The sequence below is a fragment of the Portunus trituberculatus genome, chromosome 9, assembly GCF_017591435.1.
Source record: "Portunus trituberculatus isolate SZX2019 chromosome 9, ASM1759143v1, whole genome shotgun sequence".
In the NCBI taxonomy this organism is placed as follows: domain Eukaryota; kingdom Metazoa; phylum Arthropoda; class Malacostraca; order Decapoda; family Portunidae; genus Portunus; species Portunus trituberculatus.
This window is the reverse complement of record NC_059263.1, coordinates 5848950-5865000: the sequence shown is the minus strand read 5'-3', so window position 1 is coordinate 5865000 and position 16051 is coordinate 5848950. Positions and strand designations below refer to the sequence as shown.

The 16051-nt window shown below is 43.8% G+C and overlaps 2 protein-coding genes across 2 annotated transcripts in view; both read left to right on the top strand.

Moving 5' to 3' along the window:
• Window positions 1-7889, top strand: part of LOC123501594 (transient receptor potential channel pyrexia-like) — a 15520-nt gene extending 7631 nt beyond the window's left edge. The window contains exons 2-6 of the mRNA XM_045250524.1: window positions 1716-1849; window positions 2419-4022; window positions 4704-4819; window positions 5360-5449; window positions 6917-7889. Coding sequence (XP_045106459.1) covers window positions 1716-1849; window positions 2419-4022; window positions 4704-4819; window positions 5360-5449; window positions 6917-7430 — 2458 coding nt within the window. The 3' untranslated portion in view covers window positions 7431-7889. The remainder of the gene's footprint in view (window positions 1-1715; window positions 1850-2418; window positions 4023-4703; window positions 4820-5359; window positions 5450-6916) is intronic.
• A 2885-nt stretch (window positions 7890-10774) lies between these two features.
• Window positions 10775-12370, top strand: LOC123501533 (pro-resilin-like). The gene is made up of 3 exons (XM_045250394.1): window positions 10775-10835; window positions 11408-11464; window positions 11975-12370. Exons 1-3 carry the CDS (start codon window positions 10824-10826, stop codon window positions 12278-12280), a joined length of 375 nt encoding a protein of 124 aa, XP_045106329.1. The 5' UTR covers window positions 10775-10823; the 3' UTR covers window positions 12281-12370.
• Window positions 12371-16051: the final 3681 nt, after the last annotated feature.

Genomic DNA, 16051 nt, shown 5'->3' with positions numbered 1-16051 from the left:
CACACACACACACACACACACACACACACACACAAAGCGGGATTACCAGTGTGTCATCCTTATTCCTATATTTCTTTCAGAGAGAGAGAGAGAGAGAGAGAGAGAGAGAGAGAGAGAGAGAGAGAATCGAAAGAAGAAGATTAAGAAATGAAGGGGCAGATAGAAATAAAAAGCGATAATGAGAATAGGAAAAAAAAAAAAGCTGAAGAAAAGAGCGAGTCAGAATGAAGGGAAGGAATGAACAGAAGGAGGAGGAGGAGTAACAAGGAGGCTTCGTGACCACTCATAATCAGGCTATGTAAAGGTCTCCTCCTCCTCCTCCTCCTCCTCCTCCTCCTCCTCCTTTGCCTTTACAAACATCATCTCTTTTCCAGTAATCATTCGTCCTCTTACTCCTCCTTCTTTCCTCCTCTCGCTTTCTCTTCTCTTCTCTTCTCTCTCTCTCTCTCTCTCTCTCTCTCTCTCTCTCTCTCTCTCTCTCTCTCTCTCTCTCTCTCTCTCTCTCTCTCTCTCTCTCCTGTTTTGTTTGTGTCAACTAAAATATACCAATAAAGATATAAAGGTGGAGATAGATGGAATAGATACAAAAATAAAAGAATAGATAGATGCATAAATAGATAGATAGATAGATGGATAGATTGATGCTCGTAATTGAATCATACCAATTTATATTACCTGTTATCCTAATCCATAATCATTCTCTCCAATCCTCCTCTTGAAACCTTATTGACTCGACACTGACAATCCTATTAAGTGTATCCTAGTCATCTGCCTCTGTGTATGGGTAGTCTCTCTCTCTCTCTCTCTCTCTCTCTCTCTCTCTCTCTCTGACGGTCTTCACTCTCTCACACTCAACCGCAATGTTGCATATCTTATTTTCTTTTTACCGCTATGTTCGTGGTGACTGGCCTTGAGAGCTTTCTAACTGCATCTCTCTCTCTCTCTCTCTCTCTCTCTCTCTCTCTCTCTCTCGGACTAAGCTTTCTATACGGCCTCTTACTCCATGTTTTTTCTCAGTAATACATGTGTTGGTCAGCATCTACACGAGAGTTGTGGATCTTGCTAATAGGAAAGTTTACCATGAAAGTGTCTTGATTCTTTCCCTGCGTTTTTTTTCTTGTTTTTTTTTTTTTTTTTCCGCCGGGTTTCTTTTCTCTCGTGATTCTAATGATCTAAGGACACAAGAAATGAGGTAAAAAAAAAAAAAAGTTAAGAAAAAATGAAGTTGATAAGTGAATTGATAATATAGTGAATGGTGGTTTTAATGGTGATCCTAATGCATGCCTTACTTCCGCCTCCCCCACAAAGAAGGAAAGAAAGAAGGAAGGAAAGGAAAGAAAAGGAAAACTACAAGTGATATAATGGGTAGAAATTTGCAACATAAAAATAAAACAAAAAAAAAGAATAGATAAATGGATGAATAAAAGCTCCTCTTACTGCTTTTTTGTGAGACGAGGAACAAATAAACGGTTAACTTTTTTCTCTATCTCTCTCACTTTACGTTCACTGCTCGGCCAGTCCCCGTGTGAAAAAAGGCATTAGTGAAAACCTGATTGGCGGTGTCCCTAACGCGGGTTCCTGTCCCATAAAACGAATAGGGTAAAGGGGAATGGGAAAGGACGACATGTGGATGGTGGTGGTGGTGGTGGTGGTGTGGAGGAGGAGGAGGATGAGGTGGTTTGAGAAGCTTGGTAACACCAGCATTGCCATTTCAGACTAGGGCGGGGGCGTCCCGGCGCCATGACGCCCACACCAGGGTCTCGCCGTTCTCCTGAAATTGCCCACGACTCGCCCCCTGAGGACCCCGCCGCCAAACTGCTGCCCATCCCGGTCGCCATGCATACCTCAGGTGTGTGTGTGTGTGTGTGTGTGTGTGTGTGTGTGTGTGTGTGTGTGTGTGTGTGTGTAATTCACCACGGTCGTCTGCTGGTTACCCAGCCTGCCTTCCCCCATTACGGAGCGAGCTCAGAGCTCATAGGCCGATCTTCGGGTAGGACTGAGATCACAACACACTCCACACACCGGGAAAGCGAGGCCACAACCCCTCGAGTTACATCCCGTAGCTACTTGCTGCTAGGTGAACAGAGCCTACACATTAAGAGGCTTGCTCATTTACCTCTCCGCACCCGGGACTCGAACCCGGTTGTGAACAGAGTATGTTAATCACTACACTACGCAGTGTGTGTGTGTGTGTGCATGTGTGTGTGTGTGTGTGTGTGTGTGTGTGTGTGTGTGTGTGTGTGTGTGTGTGTGTGTGTGCAGTATTTGCACGCCCCGCCCCCGGGGGAATTCCCTGCAGTAGTGCAGGCTGGCTCCCCTGACAGAGAAGGTCAGCCTGTGAAGTGCGGGGGCGGGAGAGTCACGTGTGGAGAGTGACTGAGAGACTGTGATGGTGACGAGGGTGTGTTGTGTCCACAGAGAGCCTGTCCGCGGGGAGCCGCACGGTGCGAGTGTCCACTGACACTGACGTGGACAGCGACGCCCCTGGGATGTGTTCGTGGGACAGCGATTCTGCGCGGCTCCTCAAGATGGTGGACACTGAGAATCTGGAGGGCCTGCAGGCGATGCTGACGTCAGGTGTGCACGTCAACGGTCACGGCGGCACCTTCCACGAGACGGCTCTGCACCGCGCCGCGCAGATCCGATGGTCGGCTGGCGTGCGCTTCCTGCTGACTGCCGGGGCTTCAGTGTACGCCAAGAATCAGTTCGGCCAGACACCGCTGCACTATGCTGCCGCTTCCAAGTCCACCACGTGCATCCAGCTGCTGCTGGAGAACAGGCGACCCGGTGTGGTGGACCACCGGGACATGCGGGGACACACGCCCCTGCACGACGCCGCTTCGGCAGGCTGTGTCAACGCCCTCACCCTGTTACTTAAAGCCGGGGCCCTGGTGCGTGCGAAGGACGGCACGGGATCCACGCCCCTCCATAAGGCGGCGCGGGCACGCTCCGTGCCCTGCATGGTGGCGCTGCTCAACGCTGGCGCCGACATGTCCGCGGCGGACGACATGGGCGAGACGGTGCTGGCGTACACGCTGCACCATCTGCCGGGCCTCATGGATACCGTGTTTGACGAGTGCTTGGTCACCAACTCGCCCAAGATCAACACCAAAACCCTGGAGGTCACCATGAACTTTTTGCCGCTGTGCTGCGGCTCAGACAAGAACCAGGTTCAGAACCTGCAGTCCTTCGTGGACATGGGGCACGCCAAGCTGCTGAGCCACCCGCTGTGCGAGACCTTCCTGCTGCTCAAGTGGATGAACGTGCGGCGCCTCTTCCTGATAGAGGTGACGCTTTACCTGCTGTTTGCTGTGCTCACCACCGTGCTCACCTTCAACAAATTCGTGTGGAACCCTAACCACGCCACCCACTCCAACGGCAGCTGCACGGAGGACCCCAACAGGGTGGAGGGCCCCGATCGGCTGCCTAATGATGCCAACAACGCCCTACGCGGCATCGTGGTGACGTATTTAGTGGTCATCATGCTGCAGCAAGTGCTGTCGCTGCTGCAGAATAAGCTGCAGTGGTTTCGCTCGCTGTCTGGCGTGCTGCACGTGGTGATCACCGTGCTGGTGGCGGGTGTATTGCTGCCCTCCAAGGCGTACCCGTGGCAGCAGCACCTGGCTTCGTGGCTCATGCTGCTGCTGTGGACGGAGTGCATGCTGCTCATCGGACGCTTTCCTAACTGCGGCGTGTACGTAGTGATGTTCACGCGAGTGGCCAAGGTGTTCCTGCGTATCTTCCTCATGTACTTCTGCCTGCTGCTGGCCTTCACCGCCGCCTTCTACGTGGCGCTCAACTACCAGCATGGCTGCGCCCAGGACCCCGTGCTGGCCAACCCTCTGCTCACCTTCGTCAAGACGCTCACCATGATGATCGGCGAGCTGGACTTCGGAGCGGAGTTTGTGGAAGGCCTGTCGCGCCTCGTGTTCACCGGGCACGCCATCTTTCTCTTCTTCATCATCCTCGTGTCCATCATCCTCTCCAACCTACTGGTGGCTCTGGCTGTCAGCGACGTGCAGGTACCTCTACAGCACGCCGCGTTACTCCCAGCCTTCCCTCCTGCACTGCATCAGCATCATCATCATCCATCATCATCATCATCATCATCATCACCATCATCTTTTTTTCTCCTCTCCCAAACACTCGCAATCGTCCACTGCTAATGATAGCTCTCCTTCACGTTTTCTTTTCTCATTTGTCCAAGTGAGTAACTGTGTGTGTGTGTGTGTGTGTGTGTGTGTGTGTGTGTGTGTGTGTGTGTGTGTGTGTGTTACTGTTCTAGTATTTTTTCCATCATTCTTTTCTTCCTTCTCTGCTCTCCTTCCATTTCACCATCACCAGCACCACCACCTCCTCCTCCTCCTCCTCCTCCTCCTCCTCCTCCTCCTCCTACTCCTCCTCCTCCACCACTACCACTACCACCACCACCACCACCACCACCTCTCCACACCACTAAACCATACAGAGAAACTCTTGGCTGTATCACAACGACTGTTTTCCAAAGGCCACAGAGACGATTAGTCGAGTTCTGAAGAGTGTTTCTCCAGTTGATAATGTAAAAATCATGTAAATCTGTCACTAGAACAATATAAACACCTTTAAAAATCCTTCAAACTTCACCTAGAGGTTTTAGGAATCGTGGAGGAGGTGCGGCGTGGAGGTGTTTCAGAATGACACTAACTCTTCTCTTACTCTCGCAGGGCCTCAGGAACTCGGCCCATCTGGAGCGTCTCATCAAGCAGACTGAACTGGTGTACCATATGGAGAAGAACATATCCACGGCAGCCTACATCGCCTCCCTCGTCAAGGTGTCCAAGTGAGTAATTAGGTCTCTCTCTCTCTCTCTCTCTCTCTCTCTCTCTCTCTCTCTCTCTCTGTGTGTGTGTGTGTGTGTGTGTGTGTGTGTGTGTGTGTGTGTGTGTGTGTGTGTGTGTATTTTGTTGGTCCTACTACATTTTTTTTTTTTTTTCATAATTTTCTTGCTAACATTCTTACATTTTGTTGTTAAAGTGTGAAGGAAAGGATTCAAGACATTTATCCCTTCATTTTGGCTAACTCTTTCGGACCTGCAAGGGAACTGGCAACTAGGTGGGTCATTTTTTTTCTTTTATTATGTTGTCCTTAGCCAGTTTTCCCCTCTTACATAAACACACACACACACACACACACACACACACACACACACACACACACACACACACACACACACACACACACATCCTTTTCTTACTCCTCCTCGTATAACAACTAAATTCAGATTCATATAACTTATTGAGCATAGCATGTTCAGTACATAACAACTACTACACCACCACCACCACCACCACCACCACTACAGCACCTCCTCCTCCTTCAGGTTGAGCGCGATGCTAATGAAGGTGGCGCTGGTGTGTACGTACGACTGTTACAACACCAGAGTCTTCTACCTTCCCAATAGCCCCTCAAGGTAAGGCCACACTCAAGGAAACTCTGAATTCGTATTTGTGAATATGTATACTCTTTTCTTGTCTTCTTCTCCTCTTTTCATCTTTATATTAACCAGGATATAAGTTAATTTCAATGATAAATATTTATAATCTTTTCTCCCTCCTTTCCTTTACTTTCTATATATTGCTAAAGTGACAGGAAGGGACTTTTAATCTAATGGTGCTCTTTTTCCTCGTTTTCCCTTGCAATCACCAGCGAGAGAATGGGACAAACAACACGTAAGGCAACTACTCTACTTTCCTCTAATTTTTCTCCCTAATCGTATAGTTTCCAGGGAAGGGAGAGGAAGGAGCTAGTCTTATTGTAACTCCCTGAATCCACCAGCCCTTTTTATTCCTTTCGCTGCGATACGAAACAATAAACAACACAGCAAGAACAAATAGAAAAAATAAATGGTATCAGTAACAATAAAAGATAAATACATCGATAAGCAAAACTAATAAATAAATGAATAGATAAGTGAAAAAAAATAATGATTGAGGTGAGGACAAGAACTATTCGACTTCTAAGCATGACTGTCCATAAACATCTGTACATATACTTAGAGGGTGAGGGAAGGTGCTGTTTCCGATGACGCGTGACTTACTCCACAACCTGAAGCGTCATCCTTTGTCCCAGCTCACTCCTCGTTTCCTTCCGTATGAATAAGCTTCCTGTTTGAAGTTATCAGTGTCATTTACATATTCTTCTTCTTCTTTTTTTTTCTAATTGACGCATTTCCTTACGGTGAGACAGGTGAGGTGACGCACAAAACTACCTCACATTCTGTACTCCACATAACGCAACTCTGCCCTTCCCACCTGGCCTTGTGTGTTCCCTGCACCTGTTTTGCCTTGCTGTTACTCTGACGTTTCTGCCAATCTTTTACTTCTCTCTCCACGCGCGCGCACACACACACACACACACACACACACACACACACACACACACACACACACACACACACACACACACACACACACACACGTATACACATCTATAAATGGTTCGTTCTACTCCACCTGTGCATGACAACACGGAGGTACTTATCATGAATTCCATGTCCTGTTTATGTCCTGAGCTGCCTTCCGTATGCATCATTAAGCTATCTCTCTCTCTCTCTCTCTCTCTCTCTCTCTCTCTCTCTCTCTCTCTCTCTCTCTCATGCACTACCTCACGATCTCTCCCAACAAGAATCTCTGACAAAACTGACTTTTCTCCATCTCAGGAACAAATAACCTATCCCTTCAATACAGCACGTCATTCTCCCCTCACCCATGCACATTTTTTTCTCTCCCATGTCAAAATCACATACTGCAAAACCCTGATCCCACCTCTGCCACCAATGTTCACTCGAAGATTCCTCTCTGCTCCCTGTTATACGATCATCTCTCACGATCTCTGTCAAAACTAACCTTAAATTTTTCGTCTCTTGAACCAAACAGAGCAACAAACTCTTCATCGTCAAGAACAAGAAGGTGAAGGAGACAACAGTGCCTTCTTATCTGCTGGCCAACGTGAATCAATGCCTGAGGGGGCGTGAGTTGGACCAGGGCGGCGCAGGCGGGGACACGGGGCGCAGCATGAAGGCCAGACGGGGAAGCAGAATTCGCAGAGGTGACTACCAGAAGAGCGAAGCGAATAATGACGAAGTGAAAGCGGGACTGAAGGAACTCGAGGCTAATGTGATCGAGTTAGTGAGCGACAAGATGGAGGAGATGAGAGACACTTACGCTGAGCTCAATAAACAGATGGAGGAGCTGCAGGAGAAGATGAAAACAATAGCGAGTGCTTTGTGTAAAGAGGAGAAAAAGGAGGGTGAGGAGGGGGATAGTGGTGGTGGTGGTGCTGGGGGAAGGCTTAGTGAAAGGGAAGGAAGAGGAAGAGGAAGAGGTAGAGGAAGAGGTCACAGAAGCTTATCAGGTCCGCAGTTAAGTTTACCTGGGGAAATCATTAACTGAGAGAGAGAGAGAGAGAGAGAGAGAGAGAGAGAGAGAGAGAGAGAGAGAGAGAGATAATATTATCTACCCTAAACACCCCTTCTACTTACACACTGTACATAGATAACAACATAACACAAAGTAACAAGTAATGACCTAAGATGTTCTCACTGCAAGGTTGTCAATGATGATATTCACATGTACACTCGAAGTCACTGGTCATGTCACGCATTTCAAAACGAGTCCCATGCAGCGGTGAGCGAGCGATACGTGAAGCGAGTCTATAGTTATGAGAGAAAAAGGGAAACATTATGGTAGTCTGTGGTGAGTGAAGGTTAATGAAATACTTAACTTTTTGGCGAGTGAAATGAAGAGGAAATATCATTAGCGGTATTTAGTGAGTGGAAGTTCACGAAATTTGCAACAGTAGGGGAAGTGAAAAGGAGAACATTAATAGCAGTATTTTAGGGAGAGAAGAAAGAAAAAGAATATAGTACAACAAACAAAATAAAAAAAGATAACTCGGTACCTGTCAATAATAGATAAACAAAGTACAACATAAGAAAAACAAAACAAAACAACAAAAGACATAGATATCGTCCCGTGAAACAACAAAGCAATGAAATCCGTGACATCACTTCTGACCCGCGCTGTACACACGCTTCCAATGAACAGTACGTGTCGCGGCATAACACTGCGTGGCCTTGACTTGCTGGTGCTCAAGTGGTGCAGACTGACGGGGAACAAAGGAGAGTAAAGGAGGAAAGTGTCAATGTGGAGAAGAAAGACAAGGAAAGGAGAGAGGAAAGACAAGCAGAGGAAAGGAGAAAAGGAAGACAAGGAAATGAGAAAGGAAAAACAAGCACAGTAAAGGAGAGAGAAACACAAACGAAGGAGAATAAAGGAGGAAAGTGACAGAGTGGAGAAGAAAGACAAGGGGAGAGAGAGAGAGAGAGAGAGAGAGAGAGAGAGAGAGAGAGAGAGAGAGAGAGAGAGAGAGAGTATTACAAGGAAAGGAGAGTAAAGAGGAGAGGAAAGATAAGCACAGCAAAGGAGAGAAAAAGACAAACAAAGGAGAATAAGAGGAAGGCGACAAAATGAAGAGGAAAGACAAGAAATGCAAGCAAAGGAGAGAGAAAAAAACAGGCAAAGGAGAGAGAGAAAGACAAACACAGTAAAGGAGAGAGCGAGGACAAACAAAGGAGAATAAAGGAGAAAAGTGAATAAAGGAGAAAAGTGTCAGCGTGGAGAGAGAGAGAGAGAGAGAGAGAGAGAGAGAGAGAGAGAGAGAGAGAGAGAGAGAGAGAGAGAGAGAGGAGAAAAGTGCTTATGTAAATTAAACAGAACAAGAACTAATAATATGTAAATTTTTCCTGTTTTGTATTTAATTAGTGGTAAGTGTTGATGTTTTTTGTTGTATTTTCTTTATATTTTGGTTAGGTTGATGTTGTTCTTAGTCTTGTGTGTGTGTGTGTGTGTGTGTGTGTGTGTGTGTGTGTGTGTGTGTGTGAGAGAGAGAGACGAGGTATAGAGAGATGGGAATAATGCAATGTAGAATGATGACAAAGAAAAAGAGAGGAAAGAAAGAAGGAAGAGAGGAACTAACTAACTAACTAACTGACTGACTGACTGACTGGCTGGCTGGCTGACTGGCTGGCTGACTGACTGACTGGCTGGCTGACTGACTGACTGGCTGTAATTTTGAGGTTTTATGAAGTCGGGAATAGGAAAGAATAAAGTGGAAACAGAGATGGAGAGTGAGAGGGGAGACAGAAATGAGAGAAGGGGGAAAAAGGGAGGGGAAGAGGAGCTAAAAAGGGAAAGAGGGAGGGGGAAAAAGTAGATCAGATAATTATGTAGGGCGGAAGACAAACAGAAGACCGGAGGAGGGGAGAAAAGAATGAGGACAACAGGAAATAGGAGAGATAAAATAAAAAATTTGAATAAAAAAGAAAGATCACACAAAGAGATAGAGAATAAAAGAAAAGTAGATTATGAGAGAGAGAGAGAGAGAGAGAGAGAGAGAGAGAGAGAATTATGTTACGTAATGCCTGTGTGTGTGTGTGTGTGTGTGTGTGTGTGTGTGTGTGTGTGTGTGTGTGTGTGTGTGTGTGATAAGGATGAATAACAAGTGTCTGAGATTCTCACTATAATGGTGATGTTGGTGAACTTAGTAATAATAATAATAATAATAATAATAATAATGATGATAATGATAATAAACACTCACCGTCGCAGTACAAAATAATCACAAAAGACTAGAATGATGAATATACGCCATTAAATAAATAAATACGTTCAATAATAATAATAATAATAATAATAATAATAATAATAATAATAATAATAATACTTACTATCATTATCATTATTATCATTACCATTACTATTACCCTTACCACCATGACTATTATTCCATTATCATCACTTATCTAACTTTCTATTATTATTACTTTTTTTTATTATCACTATCACCAACATCATCTTCACCATCACCATCATCACCACCATCACCATTACTTCACCACCATCACCATCAATCATCACCATCACGTTCCCTCACCACCACTACCGTCTCGTCTGAGGAATGTGTTTGCCCGGTGTATATATATATATTTGCCTACCATGTATTGTTATATTGGAACTCACTGGCTTCCTATTCTGTATCCTGCCACACGTATTACAGTGGCTTAACATTAACAACCCTACTACTACATGTATCAACACGTTTGGTATACATAAGCCTCCGTATGTACCTGTGTGTGTGTGTGTGTGTGTGTGTGTGTGTGTGTGTGTGTGTGTGTGTGTGTGTGGATATATCGATGTATTGTGTGTTTTTTTTTTTTGCAATAAACCACAATAAATCATGTAAGTTAACTTCATATGTGTTTTTTCATCCTTTGTACGAGAAGAATGATTGAGAGAGAGAGAGAGAGAGAGAGAGAGAGAGAGAGAGAGAGAGAGAGAGAATATACGTCCTATTAAAAAGATTGAGATGCAATTGTGATACAGGCAAAGGGAATGGTTAGGAAACACTTGACATTACTACACACACACACACACACACACACACACACACACATCATCCCTTCCCTTCCATAACTGCACATAATGAGGGAGGACAGACAGACAGACAGACAGACAGGCAGGCAGACAAGAGAGAAAGAGAAAGGGAGAAGAAAAATCACGAAAGAGAACGAGGAAAACACATAAAAAAATGAGAAAAAGAAGAGAATGCATGAAATTAGGGATAATCAAGGAATAATCAGACTTATTTACCTTCCCTAGACACACACACACACACACACACACACACACACACACACACACACACAGGCAGGCAAGCTGAGTATATAAGGGAGATGGCGAGGCGGAATCAAGCACAGTTCTCCATCTGTCTTCACGTGATCAACAATGCTTGCTGTGGTAAGACAGGAGACTTGTTTGGCTCAGTAATTGTTAGGGTGTACTGATGCTGACGATAAAAAAAAAGAGGAAAAAGAGGAAGAAAAGGAGGAATATTAGCTGTAGATCTCAGAGTAATGCTATAAATCAGGAGAAAACTACAGAAAAATAAAGATGTAATGTAAGAGAAGAGATGAGAATTATAGAAGTAGGAGGAGGAAGAGGAGGAAGATTGGAACGTCTTACAAAGAGTAGCAAACCTTTAGGCCCTTACGAGCCTGTTCGGTAACTACTTCTAACTAGCTGTAGGGTGACGAAGCATAACAGTAAGAAGAGGAGGAGAAGGAAAAGGAGGAAGTGAAAGAAGACGAAGATGTAGACAGAATAAGACTAACAGTTGTATTAGTATTGATATCATTATCAGTAGTAACAGTAGTAGTAGTAGCAATAATAATAATAATAATAATAATAATAATAATAATAATAATAATAATAATAATAATAATAATAATAATAATAATAATAATAATAATAATAATAATAATAATAATAACAATAATACTAATAATGATAATAAATAATACTTCCTGCAGGTGGTAATGGTGTGTGTCCTGCTGGTGGGGGGCGTGTCTGCTGACGGTCACCTTGAGGTATGTATGTGTGTGTGTGTGTGTGTGTGTGTGTGTGTGTGTGTGTGTGTGTGTGTGTGTGTGTGTGTGTGTGTGTGTGTGTGTGTGTCATAGTGTTCTTTTAGCTATATCCAAAGTCATGTCATGTTTTTATTTCCCTTTATCCACACACTCATTTCTCCTCCCCCTCTTCCTCCTTGTATTCTCCATCCCTTCCTTCCCTCATTCTCCTACTTCTCCTACTTCTCATCACCACTTCTTTGCTTTCTTCCATCTCTTCATGTCCTACTCCTTCTTCTCTTCATTTCCCTCTCACAGTTCTCCATTCCTTTCCTTCCTTCCTCTTATTCTTGCCTTCATCCAAACCTCCTCTCTCTCCACTTTTCATACCTTTCACTAACAGAACACTAACTTAATAATCTAACACTCCGTACTTCCTAAACTTCTATCTTCCTCCTCTTTAATCACTAGCCCAGTCTTCCAGTAACGTCTACTCAGTCACCAATAACCAATTCTCTTTTCCTCCAACAGAAACCACGTAACTATGACTTCAACTACGCGGTGCAGGATGTGGAAGCTGGTTCAGATTTTGGCCACCAGGAAACGCGTAAGGACGGTGTAACATCAGGGAGCTACCGGGTGTTCCTGCCTGACGGACGCCTGCAGGTGGTGACTTATACAGCAAGGCCAGGGGGTTTTGTTGCTGAGGTGAAGTACGAGGGTGAACCTGTCTTCCCTCCACCCCCGCCCTTCATCCCTCACCACCACGGACACATCCCATTCCATCCTGCTCCTCCTCCTCCTCATCATCATATCCACCACGGTCATGTGTATTAGATGGTTCTGTCAACGGTTCGTCTGTTTGGTTCTGGTTCATTGTCTTTGTTTCGCTTCCTTTGTGTTTCCTGAATAAATCAATCGATCAACTGATGTTTTTCTATTTTTCTTATTCCCTTCGTCTTTGATAATGAATTGTAACTTGTCTTTCTTTCTTTTCTTAATTTTCCTTTACTTTCTCTCTCTCTCTCTCTCTCTCTCTCTCTCTCTCTCTCTCTCTCTCTCTCTCTCTTGTTCTTTTCTTTCTATTTCTCTCCACTTTTTTTTTTACAATCCTTCACTTCCTCCTCTTCCTCTTCCTCCTATATTTATTTCCTCTATTCTTAGCAAACAACTCTTTTTCTTAACTATCTCCAATCATGATTATATCTTATCTTTTTTTGTTTATACCAAGTGGGCTTTTCACGGGAATTTATGGGCTACGGGGAATACTTTTTTGGGCACCTCCTATCTCAAAGCCCACCCGCTAGGAAACCGTTGCCCTGAGTGAGGAAGCCCAACCTACACTCGGACCGTGGACAGGATTGAATGGTTCACAATGTCATGTATTTGTATTACCAGGTGTTACTCTCACAGTACATCTTTTTCCTCCATGCTGTAAATTCCACCCTATAAATGTGTATTGTATATCTAGGAAACCAAATAGAAGTCACTCACGCCAAACTATTCCAGTCTTTCATACATTTCCAGAACAATTATCGCACTTATATTATGGCAAACAGTACGGTAGCTTATAGGAATAGACTTAATAATGGAGATAACAAAAAAAAAAAAAAGATAATAATAATAATAGAATATGAAAACTGGGTAATTCAAATAATGACAGGAGAAGAACAAGAAAAAGGAATAATACGAAGAACAAGAAACTCACGTCTTCATGGTGCTGTTCCCCACACTCTGTCCTCCACCCGCGACAACCTGAAAATAACAGAAAACATAACAGGAATAAGAACAACAACAACAACAACAACAACAACAATAATAATAATGATAATGATAAGAATAACGATAACAATTACATCATTATAATATGCGTCCACTACATAAATAGTAAAAAGAAATACGAAAGTGAAAAAAAATTACTAACGGAAGAGAGAGAGAGAGAGAGAGAGAGAGAGAGAGAGAGAGAGAGAGAGAGAGAGAGAGCCAACACAACACCGCTATCACGTATCCTCACCCCTCCAATACCTCTGCTCCCAGCCTCCCTTTGCCATACACCCGCTCCATCCCAGCGCTGCGTCTCCGTTTGTTTACATCATTATTCTAAGGTCCGTATTCTGAAACGCTTCGCTCTCTCACCACGACTCATTTCCAAGGCCACTGAGATGATCAGCGGGGTTTTCAAGAGTGTTTCTCCAGTTAATAATGTAGAAATCTCGTCAAAATGCCTCTAGAACCATAAAAAAAAAACCACCTTAAAAAACGCGAGTAAATTTAGATAAAGCCTTTTTGAAATAGTGGAGGTAAATCACTCAAGTGTTTGAGAATACGAGACCTACGGCGGGAACTTGAGAAACCGATCCCTATTCTGAAACACCACTGCTTCCCACCTCCGCTCCATTCAAAAGTTTTTTTAGTTGAAATGATACGTGTTTAAAAAAAGAAGAATTTACGTTTCTAGTGGTAGATTAATAAGATATCCACATTATTAGCAGGAGAAACACTCATTAGCACCCGGTTAGTCGTCTCTGTTGCCTCAGAAAACAGTCGCGGTGAGGGAGCGAAGCATTTCGGAACAGAAGATAAAGAATAATGGGCAATAAGCGACAAACTGTGTACTGTAAACCCCTTCGCGTGTAAACTACAGTGTTAGTTTAGGTTCCTATGACAAGTGAGTGGAGAACGTGTATCTCTGAGGCTGTGTGATGAGTTAGGTAGTGATGGGAGGGTTGAGATCGAGAGAAACAGAAGCTTTGGTTGTCATCTGGGTTCCATGTCAAAGGTTTGTTTCGAGTACATATCAACTCCTTCAATACTACGACGCATTTTTACCGTGGGTTTTGTATACGGTTAAGCGATTTTATTGATATTAGCAAAGATCTATGGAGGTGAGAAGATTAATGGCTACAGTCTTCACTATTTCAGTCCCCCACATAAGTTTCTGAAGCTGTATATTAGTATATTAGTAAGTGGAATTAATACATGGAAATAAGTCATGGCACTGAACACGTTAAGTTTTTCACTGCCACTTAATTTATTGTCACGTTGTTCATGGACTAGAGAAAAGAATGAAAGGAAGAAAGATACAATGAAAAAAAACCCATAGATTAAAAGATAGACAGTCACTCAATGAACATAAACAAACACACACACACACACACACACACACACACACACACACACACACACACAGACTATTGGAAAGAGAAAAAAGTGTAGGAACAAAATAAACACAGATAGATAGACGACTAAATGGAAAGAAACATACATACATACATACGTACAGACAAACAGACAGAGGACACAACACGATGAATGTTCTGGCGGTTACACTTTCCAAATTGCATGATGGGAGAGGGATAATAATGGTGATGGCACAATATGGCGAGTGGGCGGGTGAAGGGCTGAAGGGATGAATAGGTGGCTGAGTGGATGAGTGGCTGAGTGGATGAGTGGCTGCAGGAACTGGTAATGATGGTGCACAGTTATTGATGACACTTGCAACACATGTTAGTATCAATAACAAACATTCAGAAGTACAATAGCGAGTGTTTTAACCTTTTTCTTTCAATCAACATATTTAAGCTGTTTTTTTTTTTTTCATAATTCACCTTTCCTTTCTTCCTCCTCCATTTCTTCGCTTCCTCCTGTAGCATAGATGAAACAACAACAATCCCCTCTTTCTTCTTGTTTTCCGTCCTTCCATCCTCCACCTTTTCTACACCACACTCAATATTGTCAATAAAAAGTCATCAAAACACTAATTAAGCAAGGTAAGACTTTAAACATGAGAAAATGTAGTGCTGGTAGATTTATGGTCTTGTATATAGGTAGACAGATCTTTTTTTATATAGACTCTCTGGCTACAAACGACATATACCTAAATTTAACCCTTTCAATACTGGGAACACATCTTTACCTTGAGATTTGGATACGATTAGACCAGTTCATATACATTAGGAAGGGTCTACGGAGGTCAGAAGATTAATGGCCAGTCTTCACTATTCCAATCCCTGCACGAGTTTCTGAAGCTTTGTAAAATCGCCAAAGAGTAAGCAGAATGAAAATGAAAATCTGTCCTGGTAATGAAAGGGTTAAGGAAACTATATTGATTTTACGGGTGGCAGCAAGGGGGGGAGGGGGCGAGGCGAGATGGAGAAGGACAGACAGAACACGAGGGCGGCACAGTAGAGAGATAAGCTAGTATTATCAACACACACTGCCTTTCCTTGCCTTCAGAGTGCTATGAATAAATAAATAGATACTAACACACGCACACACCTACAGACAAGCGTACAGACAGACAAATGCAAGGACAGATACCATTTTAACTAAGACATTTATAGAAGGAGTACCACATTATCTAAAACTAGTAATTACATAAGACCTACAAGCCTCCCCAGCCCTCTCTATCTCTCTCTCTCTCTCTCTCTCTCTCTCTCTTTCTCTCTCCTTTCCCTTATGACGTCAGAAGCGGGTGGGATGCGTCTGCCTGCCTGCCTACTGTCTGTCTGTCTGTATGTATGTATGTATGTCTGTGGTCGAGGCCTCCCCGTTGATATAAAAGGGACTGCATCACGTGGTTCGTTACTCACTTCCCATTCCTTCCAT